Source organism: Panicum hallii, chromosome 7, assembly GCF_002211085.1.
Source record: "Panicum hallii strain FIL2 chromosome 7, PHallii_v3.1, whole genome shotgun sequence".
Classification (NCBI taxonomy): domain Eukaryota; kingdom Viridiplantae; phylum Streptophyta; class Magnoliopsida; order Poales; family Poaceae; genus Panicum; species Panicum hallii.
In genome coordinates, this window is record NC_038048.1 from 28,974,866 (window position 1) to 28,992,827 (window position 17,962).

Consider the following 17,962-nt stretch of genomic DNA (forward strand, 5'->3'; position numbering starts at 1 on the left):
CCTTGTCATCAAGATCCATTCATCCGATCTCGAACTCAGCCACGCGCTCATCCATGTTGTTCAACTTGAGCTGGAGCACGGCGAGTTGTCTCCTCAACGTGGCGATGTTGCCATCTTCATCATCTTCCTCATGATTTTATTGTCCTTATCATCACCATGGTAGGTGTCGCCGGCGGGACTATACTCTGGTGACGCTGGTGGCACCAATTGCAAGGCCGCGATGTGTGTGACGAGCCCTCCCGAAGTCGATGGCACGAGGCGCTTGCCGACCCCCTTTCTAGGGGAAAGAACCCCCATGGTTGGTCAGGTCGGCGTCTTCACGTGAGTGCGCGCGTTGACCCCCACACTTGGGCTCCCAGAGGGGGATCCCACGTGAGATGGCGGCGAACGGTGTGAAGGCGAGGTCGGCCGGCCTGAGGCTGGCACCTCCGGCTTGCAGGTGGTGAGGGGAAGGCCTCTGCCATCACCCATGGCTCGATAATGCGGACACTACTGGAGGACGCCCGGCTATGGTTGGATTTGGAAGGTGCCAAAGGGGAAAGAGTGGACAAGGGTGCCGATTTCAGTATTATGGGTGAGGATTGCAAGGCTATGGCGGTGAGCTCATAGAGTTTCGAAGTAAGGAATGCTGAAGGGTTTGTGAGGAAGAAGAAGGGGGGCCTTTCAATTTAAAATGACGATCCTCCTTCCCATTCTCTTGGAGATGCGAAGGGGATCCCGGATAACTCCGATTCAAATTTGAACGTTTGAATTCAGGCTCGAGGCCAGGCCGGCCGGCCGGAGGGTTATAGCGCCATGATCGGCAGCATTAGTTACTAAGTAAGGTCCTTCCCACTTACTTCTAAGCTTACCATGACCAAACAAATGAATGCGAGAGTTAAAGAGCAGTACCTTATCTCCTGCCTTGAAGTGCTTGATCTTGATCCGCTTATCGTGCCATCGCTTTGTCCGCTCCTTGTAGAGCTTGGAGCTGTGGTAGGCCTTCTCCCTCCATTCATCCAATTCAGCTAGTTGGATTTGTCTCTTGACTCCAGCTGGTTAGAGATCCATATTCCACCTCTTGATCGTCCAGTGGGATTTGAACTCAAGTTTAACTAGCAAATGGCAAGTTTTGCCATAAACCAGTTGGTACAGTGTCATCCCTATTGGGGCCTTGAATGTTGTTCGATATGCCTAGAGTGCCTCAGGTAACTTGCTCTTCCATCCCTTCCCCACGGCATGAACTATCTTCTGCAGAATGTTCTTGATTTGTTTGTTGGACGTTTATGCTTGACCACTTGTCTAGGGATGGTACGGAGTTGACACCCGGTGATCTACTCCCAACTCGCTAAGACACTTCCTGAATATTCTATCAATGAAGTGTGAGCCTCCATCACTTATCACGACTCTAGGAACTTCGAAGCAAGGAAATATGATTTCTTGGAACATTTTCTTCAAGTTCCTTGAGTCGGCCACAACGTAGGGAAGCGATTCAACCCATTTGGACACGTAGTCCACTGCCACCAAGATGTATTCACACTGCTCTGACGCAGGAAAAGGACCCATGAAGTCGATTGCCCATACGTCGAAGATCTCCACTTGAAGGTTGCTCTTCAGTGGCATAGCATCTCGGGAATTGATGTTCCCGTGTTTCTGACATCTTGGGCATCGCCGCACAAGCTCCTTGGCGTCAACATGCATGTTTGGCCAAAAGAATCGACTCTGCCAAACTCTAGCATGGGTTCGGAATGCTCCGTAGTGCCCTCCATATGGTGAGGAGTGACAACACTCTAGAATCTTGCGGGTCTCACATAGCGGGATGCAGTGGCGGAGTAAACCATCAGCATAGACCTTAAATAGATAGGGGTCATCCCATAAGTGATATCTGTTGATGTGAATCAACTTCTTCTTGTCTTCTCCTGGAGGTATATACCCAGTCACCATGAAATTCACTAAGTTGGCATACCATGGACTGGACGTAGTGACCTTTTGAAAAGTATCATCTCTCAAGTAGTCATCAATTGGTAAATCTGATCCTTTGACTTGCATCCTTGCGAGATGATCAGCCACACAGTTATCTGCTCCTTTCTTATCCTTGATTTCCAAATCAAATTCTTGTAAGAGCAGAATCCAATGGATGAGTCGTGGCTTGGCATCCTTCTTGGTTAGGAGGTACTTCAGTGCAGCATGATCCGTGTATACTATCACCTTGGCACCAACTAGGTAGGATCTAAACTTGTCAATGGCGAATACCACTACTAGAAGTTCCTTCTCCATTGTTGCATAGTTCAGCTGGGGTTCGATCAATGTCTTTCTTGCATAAGATATGGCATAATGCTGCTTATTAAGGGTGTAGAAGGCTATGAGGCAATCCTCATCGAAGTTGAATAGGGTCACTTTGGCAAGAAGACTTGTCAAAGGCCTGGCTATATGGGAGAAGTCCTTGATGAACCTCCGATAAAAGCTTGTGTGCTCCAGAAAACTCCGAACTCCCCTGACGTTCATCGGGGGTGGCAACTGCTCAATCACCTCGATTTTTGCCCGATCCACTTCTATCACATTTTCTTACACTTTATGTCCAGGGACAATTCCTTCTCTGACCATGAAGTGACACTTCCCTAATTAAGAACTAAGTGTGTTTCTTGGTATCTCTTGAGAACTTTATCCATATTTTCAAGGCACTCCTCAAAGCTCTTACCATAGACTGAGAAGTTGTCCATGAATACTTCCATGATATTCTCGATCAGGTCAGAGAAGATCGCCAGCATACACCTTTGAAATGAAGCATGTGCATTGCAAAGACCAAACGACATTCGCTTGCAAGCGAACATGACGTAGGGACAGGTGAAGGTATTCTTACTTTGATCATCCGGATGACTAGGAATTTGATGATAACCAGAGTATCCATCAAGGTAGCAGAAGAATGAATGCTTTGCCATCCGTTCAAGCATCTCGTCAATGAAGGGGAGAGGAAAGTGATCTTTTCGGGTAGCCTTGTTGAGCATCCGATAATCGATACATATCCGCCATCCAATAACTGTCCTCTAAGGTATAAGCTCATTTCACTCATTCTGGACTACTGTCATGCCTCCCTTCTTTGTAACTACAGGAACTGGGGTAGATGAAGACTGCATGCAGTAGCTTCAGAACCTCTTTCTTCACTACCTCCCTCATCGCATCATTAAGCTGTCGTTGATGCTCTCTTGACGGCTTATGGTCTGGTTCCATTGGAATGCGATGGGTGCATAAGTTGGAGCTGATCGCCTTCAAGTCTTGCAGAGAATACCCAATGACAGATCGGTACTTCTTCAAGACTGCAACGAGCCGCTGAGTCTCACTCTCTGTCAGCTTGGCATTTCTGTTGTTGTGGAGGAAAGCATACTTCAGACTAGAAGGCAGCGGCTTCAATTCATGAAGAGAAGGTTGCGATTTCTCTTCTTCGTTGAGCTTACTCTGGCCGTCCGAATCTGTTCCCTGGATGAAGTGAATGGCATCTTCTACAATATTGGGCTGAGTTGTCCCTTCTTGAATGATGCTCATTGCTTCCTCCACTGGGTCTTGCTCCAATCTAGCTTCTACAATGGTGTTGCATGAACGAACTAGGCTGACCGGGATTCTGTCTTTGCCAACCTTAACCTCGAGGCTTGCTCGGTCTCTGTTTGGGTTGACAAGTGGCTCTATTGGCTGTCCAATCAAGATGAACTCTTCACCTTCAGGGCTATCGAAGATGTGAAAATCCAAGAACACCTTGTTATGTCCCATCTTCAAGGGCGTAACGTGGAGGATTCCTATACTCTTCATGATCTAGCCGTCAATCCACTTCAGGTGCTTACGAGAGAAAGCCAGGGGTTCTTCTGATGCAATGTGATCTGCCAAAGTCTTGGACATCACATTCGCCCCAACTTTCGGGTCGTAAAAGACTTCTTGTGGTGCAGCGTCCCTAATAGTGCAGAGGAGTATTCTAAAATTGCAGTAGATCTGTATGATGCTACTGCTGGATTCCACTTCCTCTATCCATTCCTTGCTCATAATCGTAGTAAGACCCTCAATCTGCGGTGTAGCATATGGAATGAACGTCTCGGACAGCATATGCACTTGTGCTCCTTCGGCAAGTTTGATGTGTTGCCAAGTTTGATATACTCTTTTTCTTTGAAGAGATCAGGGATGAACATTGGCATATCTTCAATGAGTGGCTCATGATCTGTGGACTTGCTCGGTTCGGTGATCTCCTCTATGTATGGTGGAGGTGGAGAGGATGCAGCTAATATGATAAGAACTTGCTGATTCTCCTTGGGTTGGTCAGCTGCCTCGGGTGGATCGTCGAAGACTCCCATGTACTGAGTGCTGTCAAGAACTTTCTCCAGAATAGTTTGTACTTTAGCCACTGTCTTGTACATAACGGATCCCTCGAAGGTGACATTCATGAAATGCGCGCTCTCCGGCTTCAACCCACCAACGAAGTGCTGCATTAGCATCTCTTCTGGAATACTGTGAGGTGGTCCAGCAGTTGCCATCAACATGAATCTTGCCCACGCTGCTCCAAGTGACTCTTCACCTTGCTTGAATGTCAGCAGTTGAATGCGAAGCGGCATCACTTTGGTAACAGGGAAGAAGAATAAGAAGAACTCATCCTTCAGCTCTATCCAATCTCCTCCAACTCTCCCTGCCTTCTGGTTATACCAAACTTTCGCTTCCCCCGTCAGACAGAATGGGAATAGCTTCCACCGTAGCGTGTTTTGATTCATACTAGGTATGGTGAGAAGAGAGCAATTCTCTTCGAATTCCTGCAGGTGAGCATAGGGACATTCGTCCTTCCTACCAAAAAAGGACTGTGCGTGAACCATGGTTATGAGACTGGGACGAATCTCATAACCATCAGATAAAATGGAGTGGCGAGATGGTGGCGGTTCCAAATACTCGCGAGATGGAACTACAGGATAATTAGGAGTAAACTCCATGTGGTGTGTGGAAAGGTTGTGGAAAGTGTACGGCTGAAACAGCTCTAAAACTAGTGTTGCTACCATTCCCCGGCAACGGCGCCAGAAAGCTTGTTGGCACACCTTAGCCTATACGAACTAATCCGCAAGTGCATGGATACTGAGGTAAGAGGGTAGAGGGTTTAACTTTAGCCAACTCGTTACCGAGATAACTTGCTATCTACTAGCTTGGTCTACTTCGGCGGCTGGAAGAGGAAGGACTCCAGAAAGGGGTGAGAGGGGAGTCCAATGGCAACCTACTACTACTGCTATGAAAACACCTGAACGTGGTGGACTACAAGGGACGGACAGGGCTGTCACCACCTACCACCTACCACACTGTTCCGTGGGGTGGAACACAACCCAAGGTAACTATCAAGTCTAAGCACCACACCTAAACTACCGAGTCACTGACTTTCGCCTCACGTTAAGGCTAGAAGAAACCTCAAATGGATAGAACTTGCTAACCACACAGACAGGGGATCCCGTAGATCAATGAAAGTAAATAAACAAATTACTGAAATTAAGAGAAGTATTAGTGAGACACTGAAGATAAATGAAGAACTTACTTGAATAAGCTTTATTCCTCCAAGGTGGTTATAGAGTCGGAGTAGGATCAAGGAAACCTGGCTCCTCTCCTAGCTAGGCTCTCATCCAAGCTCTCACCTCACTCTCTCCCTATTCTACACTAAGGTAGAGTGACTAAACCAAGAACTCAACTTCTCTCCAAGAATGGTGTGCTGAGAGTGGAGGTATGGGCAGCTATTTATAGCTCTTCAAGGTTGGTACTTGGACATGTGCTTAGCTTCCACGCCGGTACGGCGGTTGTGTAACTTCCACGCAAAGGGATGGCACGTGGCGCTGCAGGGCTAGGCTGGCTAGCCTCTCCTAGGCCAGCTGGCCTAGGAATGTTGCCACGTGTCACCGCCCTTCTGGTGGACGCTCCTGATCTTCTCCTGAGGTCGGTAGTGGTTTCGTCAGTTTGAGGCTCGACAGTTAGTGGCCGGACGGCCTGGCTCCTCTAACCCTCCGTTGCACGGCCTTGTTGATCAACGCGTGCATGTTACTCAGCGAGGCGGTTCGGAGCTTGAAGACCAGGGTAGACGCTGCATGTGGGCCCATCAATCCATGGCTCAAGCCCTTTGACCGTCGGATATTTTGCTTGATGATGTGCCGGTCACGATTGCTTGGACCTGTATGTGTAAACATGCAGGTGAAGTTTGAGCCTGAAAGACCACAGTGCCAGGCCTCCCAAATCAGTTAAATTTTGTACACTGAGCTCCTGAGATCAAATATGCAACAAAACTTGTGGAACTCATTAGGATAAATAATTTTGGCATGATCTTGGCCTTATAAGCATTAAATCCGGAGAAAATGTTGGCGGTAAAAATCATGAAAATCGACCACAAACAGTCCCATGGAAAGTTGCTTGGGCCGGAGATAGTACGTACAAGACTCATCACAAAAGCAAGACAGAACATGATGAAAAACTCCGTGACATGGCCAGGAAAGTGGAATAGCTTGAAGCTCAAATTGACGAAAGGGTCCAACAGGCAGTGGCACATGCTCTCAGCCAGCAACCGGGCACTGGGGCACAACCGGATGTTGTGATTATCCTGGCCTCTCAGTGACGTAGCAGCTGCGCATCCACGGCGGCACCTGATGATGAGCCCTCAGAGAAAGTGCTAGCGGTCGACAATCGAAGATACCCAGTGGATGATATCACCGTCCCGACAGCATGTGAGCTACATGTGAAAGCAAAAAATATCACCGCTCTGGTAGCTTGCGGGTCGGCCTTACCGGTGATTCCTGGTGGTAAAATTCATGGTAGGACCATACCCCCTGGCTACTCCGTTGTCACCGTGGAGCAGATCGCGGAAGCTGGCGAAGAAAATGAAAAGCTCGAGCCCAATTTCGTTGGAGGGGACAGAGAAAGGACATTGGGAGAGGCACTCCATGGTGTCATTCTATGGCACAAGGCCCACATCAAACTTATTGGGAATACATCAGCTCCCATGGATCCTCCTACTCTGCCAGGTGCGGGTAATGATGGTGGCAACTTTGTTGGTCCTTCGTCTCTGCCACCACGGCCTCCCTCACCATCACCGCCAAGGGCCAGGAGTACTCCAACTCCTCCAGCACCGGGCAAAGGAAAAAGACAGACCTCATCCCTCCCACTGGCTGGAACCCCCAGCTCCAAGAAGGCGAAGAATATCGAAAAGAAAATAGGCCCTAAGAAGAAATTAGCTTACGAGCTAACCAACGAGGAACTGAAGGAGCATTCGCGCTAAGCGGTGAAAGATCATTTCAAACCGTGATCGCTAGAGAAGAGGGTGCCAACTAATCCAATACAAGCAGAAAAGTTCTACACAAGCTTGAGCGACATCACCAAGAGAAAGGTACAACTACCCTCGGACTACAACCGCACGCTAATAAAGGCCCCTCAGAAACAGAAGCAATGTGGGAAGACCGTTCCTCAGCTAGGAACACAACAAAAACAACTTCAGCCCCTCCGGGTGCCGACGCAGAAAGAGCAACATACGACACAATTTATGCGAGAAACGGGATTTACCTATGCGCAGGTAGCTGGGCAAGATGATATCCCAGTCGCTGAAGTTGTTGGTCTTCCATACGAGCATGGAAAACCATTTGTCACTGAGGAGGAGGAGGAGGAGGAGGAGGTCAATCTAGGCATGCAGATGTTCAAATTCCATAGATGGTACCTGAAAATGTCGAAGGAAGAAACACATATGTTTGGAGTTAAGTATCGCGACCACGATTTCTTCAGTGGTGGGGAGGATGACTTCTGGGTGGACATCAAACTTATGCATGCAATATACCATCAAGATGCCCTCGACATCTCTATCATCGCCATTTGGGTTCTGTAGGTATCGACTAATCTCTAGATTAATACATTTAACAAGTGCCATATTCTTTGTGTACTATGTAATTTATATTGTATCATATAGTATGGAGCTTCAAAGATGCTGAAAAAAGGATGGCAATATCAGGTGGGCTTCGTGAATCCCTTGGTAGTCAACGAGGAGAATTTACGGACGAAATATCAAGAGACATGTCAAAACATGTATAAAGCCCTAACTGCACAATATTACAAACCCTATATCTTCATACCCTACAACTTTAAGTAAGTCTTGATCGACTCGTACCTCTTTTCTATTCCTAAATAAATGTTAAGCCTAATGCATGTATATATGCTTGTATATCTATATGTGTCGGTTTCATTGGATTTTGCTCGCCCTTTGCGTGGAGTCTGGCAGACTTATAGTGTTCGATTCATTGAGAAAGAAACAAGAGGAAATCCAACACATCATAGACCTATTGAATAGGTAAGTTCAATTTGCACAATCAAATCCTTTTTATTTTTAGATCAATTAAACATCAAATATATTTTTAAGCATGGGGTGTGGAAAAAGTTTGAGTAAAAGAACAAAGGTGCGGTCAATGGAAGGAGGAATTGGACATTAGAAAGGACTTTCCTGTACGTGGGATCGCTTCCACCTAGGCTTATTATTTAGTTATGTATTCATTTATTTTTATTTATTTTTAGGGCTAAAAAAGAAGAAAAAAAGAGATCGATAGGATCCTTTTGAGACATAATTGCCTTATTAGGATTGTTTAAGCAATTCCCGTAATCGTCACAAAAAGTTGTCGCAGGTTTCATGTCGACTCTTGTGGTGCATCCAAACCATGGATCCACGAATTGTTGACTCGCTCTAGAAAAGAGCAACCAATTTATTTTTGAGTTTGCTTTCAGCATATCTCATTTGTTCTATATACGCATACACAAATATTGTATAACTAATTTATTTCTCCTATAGTGTGCGAGACAAGAATAAGGAAATAATTGGTGTGGGTACTAAGTATGTTAATTAATGCACGCTCTAACCCATTGTGGGAAGGCTACGATGGAGGACCTAAGAGTAAGAGTATGTACAAACCGTTCATAACTATATTTTTTCTAATTATACTGATGTGATGAAATAATATAACGAGCTTTATTTTTTCAAAATGATTGATGATGCAAATCAGGGATGAAGTTCTCCATATGGATAGAATAACGGCCGTGTCGGAGCAGCTCATAGGATTCATTTTGAATGAGATCCTGGATTGTAGAGGCGAGTTCTACCACGACGGCCATATTACTAGATAACTATCTGCAACGTCGGGACGGGCTTAGTACTTGTAATTGAGACGAAAATGATTGCTCGTTATATTCTAGTTCTTGTGATCGTGATATTTGTATATTTATAAATATTATTATACCTAAATAACTTAATTACATGATTGGTAGTGATATTTAGTTATTTTTCATACATTATTTTATCTCGAACGCGACTAATGGACGTATAGTAGTGTATAGCTCGGGTACACGTAGCAATTCTAAAAAAACAGTAAACAAATAATTAAAATAAAAAGGATTAGGAAAAAAGGGAAAACCCTTTGGTACGTGTTGGAAAGACCAACCGGTACTAAAGAGGCCGCCAGCTTGCGTCAGCATGGCGGCCGCTTTGGTACGTGTCACACCCGGTTTTTAAGGACAAAACCGAATGCATAACTATATATATGCCAGGATCAAGTTCCATACATACAGTGATTTCATCAGTGAATAATTAGCAAGAGTATCACGAAAAGGGAATTAAAAGACTATAAAGATTATCAGAGTTATACAGCTTATCCTGGAACGTAGACTCCAAACTTCACAGGCAATCGACCAGGGGTTGCGCAGGCCTAGAACTCAGCATCATCTTCAAAAGACTTCACATCACTTTCTCCTCTCAGCAGCAATTATAACAAGCGTGAGTACACTTACGGTTGGTACTCAGCAAGTGTTGGGAATTATATGACATAAAGGCCAAAATCAAGGAAAGGCTGACTGGCTTACTGCGATAAGCAATTTAGTTGGTCAAATTTTATTAGCATCTGATTACTAAGGTATAAGTTTATACCAAAACCCACATTAAAAAAGATAGAAGAGATATAGCAGAAACATAACCACAACCACAAATATGGTCCACAATTTAATTCATCTTCAAGTTCAATTAATCATGTGAGGATCCAAGCCGCTCTTAACTGTGAGCACGACTGATATATCAGTTTTCACTCTGCAGAGGTTGTACACTTTACCCACAATTCGTGTTTCCCTTGATGCCCGGGTTTGCAAAGTCCTTAAAAACTTCCGAGGTAAGTGGCAGGGATTCACTACGAGATCTTTACAAAGATTCCCTAACTTATGACAATCCGCTAAGGTTTCAAGTCAAAACGGTCATAACCCTCCCTAATGAGGAAGACGCCTTAACCAGGATCATATCTACACCTCAAGAGGACCGAGCTATACCCCGACGATGCAACCCCTCTTGCCCTTTCAGTAAGATTATCATAAGCTAGAGTTTCTAATTAATTAGCCAAGACCAGAGCCATATAGTATTGTGGTTATACTATTTTTCTGGGTGGTTCTCCATGTTCCGATTGAAACATATGATCTTGTGATTAACAACACCAAGAGCATGAACATGGATAAAATAGGTGTAGCATCATCATTGTTGTCATCATGGTTATAAATTATTCCCAAACCAGAACCAGTTATAGCAACTAAGCAATAGCTACCCAACATAAAGGTAAAACCCAGGTTGATAAGGAATGATCATAAAGACTAGGAATATCCTTAATTAGGATCCATCAAAATTAGGACACATGCATGCATGTAAAAAAATTATATTTATTGTGATTATTAGGACAAAAGAATGATCAAGGAAACACTTGCCTTTCTTTTAGAGAATAGCTGCTCAGAGTCTTCAACTCTTATTCTTGAAACTCTAAATCTTCAAAGCTCTTGGATCGCGCTTCTTCTAACGTCACACAAGCATCGGACCGAAGCATACAAGCAAGCAAACAAACAAGAACAACTAAGAACAGATACAGCAAACAAAAGAAAAGCTTTAAAAGAGTGAACAAAAGGATAGGGCTCGTTGCTACGGTCACGAGAGCGCAAGAAACACGGAAAACGGAGCTAGGGTTGAAAAGAAACAGCTATCGGAAGACTTATGTTATGAAAGAAATAAAAGAACTATAGGATTTTATTTATTTTAATTCAGAAAACTAATGTAAAAGATATTCAAAAGAGAATATCCCTAATTATAATTAACTCATATTATATTTGCATTTATTCAGACGAGGTACAACTTAGTCAAATTTTATATACAATTCTCTATGTATAAATTACACTAATTAAATAATTAATTAGAAAAGAAACTGGTGAGAGCATCTAAACATCGAACTTTATGATTCGAGTTGAACTACACAAATTAAATTACAAACACATTTGAGTTGATATTAATCAAATTAACATTAATTATGAAAACCGGAGTAAAGACTTAATTGGATTTTATTTAGAAAACTAGATGAGAGGATATTATTCAAATTAAATTGATTTTAATTTTGGAAAACAGGAACAACGACGCTACTAAACGATAGCTTAGGGTTTTAGAAGACTAACGAAAAAGAACGGATCAAAACGGATCTAAAACGCGAAAACTACACATAGAACAAGGTTACAGGGACCTATACATAATTAACTATAGCTTTCAGGGGCTAGCAGGGAAGATCTGCAAGACATAGAAAATAGTGCTTGCAAAATATAAAAAGATTAGGGTTAGATCTGAAAATACCACGGGTGGGGCTGGATTGAAAAGATATAATAGATCTAGGGGGGTTTTCTGCAAATTTTGCAAGACACAGAAAATTACACGATAATTACATAATCTTCCAGGGACTAAATTGCAAAAAGCTCAAAACAGCACAGCCATGGCGGCGGCGGCCACTGTTCCTTAAATTCCCGTCGATTTCGGGCACGGGAGATCGTTGGAAGCGGGGCAAATGAAAGAGGATGACGAGGGGATTCGATTCCATACCTTACTTACCACGGGGATGCATCGTGGAGATCGAATTTCGTGGGAGAAGCGGTAGCGGCGGGTCTGTTCATCCTCTATTTCTGGGCGGCAGTACTGGGCAGGGGTGGTGCAGGAGGAAACGACCAGGGGGAAGGGCTGGCGCGGCTCTAGGGCAGAGGCACAAGGGGCGGCGGTGCTCCTGGTGGTGCGCACGGGCATAGGGGCGGCCTGGGCGCACGGGATGCAGGAGGGAGGCGCGGTGTTGCAGGGCACGCGAGGTGGGAAAGGGCGACGCTCCTGGCGGCGGCGGTGCTTCAGGGGCGCAGGAGGAGGAAGGGCAGGGCGCAAGGGAAGAAGGATGACGGCGCTGCAGGAGAACAGAGGAGAGGTAGCGATGCAGGGCTGCGCATGAGGGAGGAAAAAGCACGAACGGCAAGGGACGCGGAGCCCTAGGGCTGGTGATGCAGAAGGGTCCGTGGAAGGGCTCAGGGGAGTGTTCGGGCCTCATGATTTACAGGCACAACGTCCTGGCTGCAGGGGTGCGAGGGTTCGAATGCTCGGCCTTGCGAGCAGGAGGGTCGTGCGGTCTCGGCGCACGCGACTTCTATCGTGGGCGCACGGCCTCGCAGGCAGCAGCGGCGCTGCTAGTGCGAGCTCGGGTGGCGGCTGAGCAAGAGGCGAGCGGAGAAGGGGAATGCGTGGGGCAGCAGGGATGACGGCTGCGCAGGGGGCGAGGCTGAGGGTGTGCGACATGTAGATGGGCGTGTGGCCGAGGGGTTCGGTTATGGCCGAAACAGGTTCGGGTGAGGGCCGAACATGAAAACGTGCTGACAGAGCTGGTTAAACACGAACGGGCTGTTCGAGAACGTGAAATAGAAAAGAGAGAAAATCAGGCCGAGTCGTTGGAACTGACGGTGATCGAACATCATCGGAAAAATACTGAAGATGAGCCACGAGGCATCGTTTCAAGCGTGACTTGATCGGGAAGAAAGGTTAGAGAATCGGGAGCTCGATGGGGCTTCTAAAGGATCCGGAGAGGACAAGATTAAAAGGATGTACAACAAAGATACGACTCGGTTCGACTACGATGAGAATTTGATATCAAAAAGAAATATTTTCCAGAACATATTTTTAAGCTTAAAATAAATCTAGAAAAGTTCAGATAAATATTTTAAGCCACGAAAAATATATCCAGAAGAATCCTAAAAATTTCCGAGGAAAACTCGAGAGGTAATTTGGGATACGAGGAATCCAAATAAAATATTTAGGATTTGAGAAAAGGTTTTAGAACTTTTCAATAAATGGATTTAGCTCTACGGAGAAAGAGAATAATTGCCAGAAAAATTTGAAAAATTCTCGACAAATCCTATTGGTAGATGAATAAATTCGGAAAGATATTCACATCCTAAAATTGAATATTTTAGGGTGTGACAGTATCTTTCCAACCGGTACCAAAGGAGGTCTTAGGAACCGGGTAAAATACCCAGTGTCCAAGACCGAGAAATTCAGTCTCAGTTTCCTAGTATCGGTACTAAGGGCCGGTTCTCTAGTGACGCCTTTTGTTCTAAGTGTCCTTTTGAAGCCAAGATCTAGGAAGCCTCCTTCAATTACAGTTGCCTCCTTGATGTAGTTTTCGTTGTCGATCTTGGTGAATACCTCCTTGTGAGTTCTAAGGCCAGGAGCTCCTAGCAAAATGAATCACATCATGGATCTGCGGATTTTTACAAATTAAATCTGATATCATATCATGTTATTGGAGCTCATGTGCTGAGGTACTAATAACCAGGAGGGAATTAGACGACCAGGATTGTCCCAACGCCACCATCCCCCTCCAGATGATCAACCCTTGGGAGCACATGAGGGAGCAACTGGGGACTAACTGCCCCAGACGGAGGCCGCCGTAGACCTCCCACACACATTGGCAGCCGGGAGATCGGTCTCGAACTCATGGCAGAGGCTCCCTTCCATTGATCCGGTGAGCTCTGTTGGGTGGTGCCGTGCCAGAAGCTATCTGTGCATAAATGGTGCATTTTTATGGAAGTTGCTATCAAGATCTATTGATAAGTACTCCTTCCATCCCACAAATACTGTTTATTTATAAAATTTCAAATATATTACTAATAGTGAAAAATAACCATATTACCCCTAATTAACTATAGCAGTTGTGATTATAGACCGCGCTGTTTATTTAGTCCCCAAGATCCTCAATAAATGCAAATGCATTGGAACCTGAAAAGTAACATCTTCTCAAGTATTTGATTGGCTCCATGCCCTTCTCTTTGTAATTTATTTCTTGGTATTTGATATTGTTTTAATTAGATGGACTTTACTAAATATAAAAGAACACTCTTTGTGGGACAAAATTTGAAGGCTAAACGAAACGCTATTTTTTCAAAAAAATTCAAAATTCTTTGTGGGACAAAGGGAGTATTGAAATATTGATGATTCATTTAATGAAGCATAGTCAAAGATGCCGGCACACTTTCGATGACACCTGTACTAGCTCTGTGTTGATCCGGAATACTTTGTTTAGATGGCACAATATCTCTTGCATTTAATATATCATATGGAAACTGCTCCCCCAATTTGAAACTAGAGGGCGTGTTTGGACTTTGGGCAAGGCTTTAATTTGCGCGATAATTATTCTTTCAAATCATAATTTTTATGTTACAAGGTTATCATCAGATTCGTATTTACTTGTCAGTTTACTCCCTCCATCCTACAAATACTGATCGTTTAAAAAATTTCAGACATATTACTAGTAGTGGAAAATAACCATGTTAACTCTAATTAACTATATTAGTTGTAATTGAAGACCGCGTTGTTTATTTGTTCCCTGGATCCTCAATAAATACAAATGCATTGGAATTAGAAAAGTAACATCTACTTAAACCTTTGATTGGTTCCATGCACTTCTCTGTACAATTATTTCTTGGTATTTGATATTGCTTTAATTAGATGGACTTTACTACAATCTAAAAGAACACTCTTTGTGGGACAAAATTTGAAAGTTAAACGAACAGTCTTTGTGGGATGAGGGAGTACTTTGTATCACATAACTACGTAAGGTATTAATAGATAATGTTAGTCAAAGCCTTGTCTTAAAGAAATGAAATACGCCCAAACCGAGGGAGCAAGGTACATGTGTAGACCGTGCAACAATACATATGCACCAGAACGGGAGGTAGAAAACATTTTGCAGGTCAAATAAATTAAATAATGCATCTTATGGCTTTTCTGACCTGGGCTCCCAATCACTGTTATGCTGATATCAGGAAAAGAAAAGGACAAAGGAAGGATCGTACGGCACTCATTTTTTTTCTTATAAGCTATATATGCTGCAAGATCTTTTTTAGGATATTGTGAAGTTAGAGCTCTCAACCTGCTCGAGGCCCAGACTGCAAAATTTCAACTGGCACCATAAACCTTGAAGAGTGGATGGACAATATAGTTATTTCTAGCACGGCAGATTAAAAAGTTGTTGGTGGTATATGTTTCTATGCACCACCACTGGTGCATGAGGATAGAGTGATTATTTGGATCCAAGTGTTAATACCTCAAAGCGCTAAACTTTTGTACTAACCTATCCAAATAGGAGTGATAATGGGATGTGCTAAACTAGGCAAAACTCTAAAGCTTTAGAAGGAGATATGAATGCAGTGCTAAAATTTAGCACTCAACTTTAGTCCATCCAAACAAATCCAGAAACATTCACAATCCGTACTTTGTACTTTAAGCCCAATAAATCCAAGTCATGTAGTGTACAATTAAGGCTTCATAGTGGCGAATCTCTTGGTTCATGCAGACTACGGCACATATGCCTTTACGGTACTTACGATAGTTATATATGAGAAACAGTGGATGTGGTGAAACCATTAAAGGAAGCAGCATCTGTGATTTGTCCGATCCGGATGAATTCGCGTTCACAGCAACACTCGGATGCAAAATAGAAACATGCGCCTTAATCGTAGTAGTCCATTTGTCTTTCGTGATAAGCTTTGCTCTTGAGCTCTTCCAATCAAGAGGCTGCCTGAGTGATGATGACCTTCTTCTCCTTGGCATGCTCAGAGAATTTCTCGGCGGTCGCAGCCAAAGGCGCCGTGCTCACCATCGCTTCAAGCTCCGGGTGCGCGTCATCAATCTCGTACTCGACAGTCGATCGTATCACCGACAAGTCTGGCCCCTTTGCGATGACCTCGAACCGTACCATGTAGGAGAGGAACCCCAGCTTCAGGATGTCGCCACCAATCGCCTGCGCCTCCTTGATGTAGTTCTCGTTGTCAACCTTGGTGAACTTCTCCTTGTAGCTCTCCAGGCCAGGAATACCTAGCAAGAGAGCAGAGAAACTATTCACATCAAGTTCTTTTCGGAACGCATAGTTTCAGAAAAAAAATGTTTCTCTAATTGGTTTTACCAAAGAAGGCCCAAGATTTAACGACCTGATTCAGTTGGAACCTTACCAGGGGGGAACGTCAGCTGCAAGATGGTACCGACGCCGCCGTCGCCGCTGATGACCTCGACCTTGGCCAGGACGTGCGGGAGCAGCTCTGGCAACAGCTCGGCGGCGCGGAGCGTGCCGTAGATCGCCCACAGGTCGGAGGCGGGGACGTCGGTCTCGTGCTCGTGGACCTTGCTCCCCTTCATTGCGACCTCCAGCTCGATCACTCGGCCTTCAGCTGACTGAGGTGCCTCTATGTACCGTGAGGCCAAGCTAGTGACTTAATTAATAAAGATGCCCTCTCTTCGCTGTACTTGGAAGTTGGAATCTTAGAGATTGAGACGATATCGCCGGAGCAAGGCGGTGGTTTGTCTGCAGCTGTGGAGTCATCTTGGTGTTGTCTCTGAAGAGGAAATAAACTATTGATCACCGGGCAGGCCTGGAAGGTACAGACGTGTGGCCTGCCGGGGCGTTCTCGTGAAATCAGATCAGCTTCTTGGGCGCCCTTGTCTATTTTGCTTGCCTTGCTTGGGATTGGGACAATGCATTTGTTTGGATGTAGTCCGTGTTTACACTAGTTTGTTGCGTGCAACCGTGCTTGCATGATGATGGTATCTAAAGCTAAGACTCTTCCATTGTTCTATCGTCACTTCCTCATACTCTGCCGGCAGCCGCCTGTGTATTTTATTTCCCTGTATGCAATAGCATCCACAAGTCCAGTCGTTTGCTGGGTGAGGGGTGGTTACCAATGTTTAAAATAGTCGGCTATATAGCTTCTGTTGATTTCGTCAATTGATTAAATTTGAGTGCTGTTGAGATCATTTGTGGCTGCCTTCAAATTAAGCAGTAATATATATCTGAACACTGGATTTCTATTTTACTCGAGACCATAACGCAAGACCTCCCAGACAAGCTTATGCTTTTCAAAGTAGCATTTTGCCTGCCCCACCTTCATAGCGTGAAATGTACTGCTCAGAAATATTGTTCACTGTTACACTGGGTTGTTCAGGAAAGGCTACAAAATATGCACGTACTCCAAGAACAACATATAGTATCACAGCTTCACTGTAGAAGCATACGTATAATAGGCTGCGGACTAGGGTCCTAGACATGTACCTTTATCTAGAGTCTAAGACTAAGTATTCACTAAATTAGTGAACGATGATGCCATAAGCAATTAAAGTCAGAACTTAAACAAGAAACACGAACACTATAAAGAAATTATGAGCACTTATTTTGAGTAGAAAGATCCATTAAGATACAAGCTCAGAGAAGATGCTGACAAACCCAGCACTTCTCCAGACTACCCCTCATTCTCTCCCTATTCTTAAACACTAGCTAGGTAGGGCTTCACCATGGAATGGAGCTTCAAGTCTTCTTGTGTGTTAGAGAGTGGAGCCAACCCTCTCCTTTCATAAGGCCTTTATTAGGGTGGTTCTGAGGTAACAAATGCGCTGGAAGCGGTCACAACTGATGTTGGGGAGGCGGCAGGAGACAACACGTGGTGGCACGCGAAGAGGGGAGCCAAGGGTATTTTAGCAGTGCCTCTCGCAACAAACCACTAGTTCGTCCTATCAACGCAAATCGTTGCTTTATTTGTATTAATTCTAACCACTTTGCTCGAGAATGCCCCCATGCCAGACAGCCAAATCAGGGTCAGG

General features: G+C 44.5%; 1 protein-coding gene across 1 annotated transcript; it reads right to left on the reverse strand.

The window, feature by feature from the left end:
• Positions 1-15,594: 15,594 nt before the first annotated feature.
• On the reverse strand, positions 15,595-16,600 carry LOC112901294 (S-norcoclaurine synthase-like). The gene is made up of 2 exons (XM_025970175.1): positions 16,324-16,600; positions 15,595-16,189 (listed from the first exon to the last, which is right to left on the reverse strand). The coding sequence occupies exons 1-2, from the start codon at positions 16,505-16,507 to the stop codon at positions 15,882-15,884; spliced, it is 492 nt and encodes a 163-aa protein (XP_025825960.1). The 5' UTR covers positions 16,508-16,600; the 3' UTR covers positions 15,595-15,881.
• Positions 16,601-17,962: the final 1,362 nt, after the last annotated feature.

Excerpts from the sequence above, each read along its gene's own strand:
- LOC112901294 (XM_025970175.1), bottom strand. The coding sequence starts at position 16,507 with ATGAAGGGGAGCAAGGTCCACGAGCACGAGACCGACGTCCCCGCCTCC. Across the intron at positions 16,190-16,323 it reads GCAGCTGACGTTCCCCCCTG|GTATTCCTGGCCTGGAGAGC; the intron begins GTAAGGTTCCAA and ends CTCTCTTGCTAG.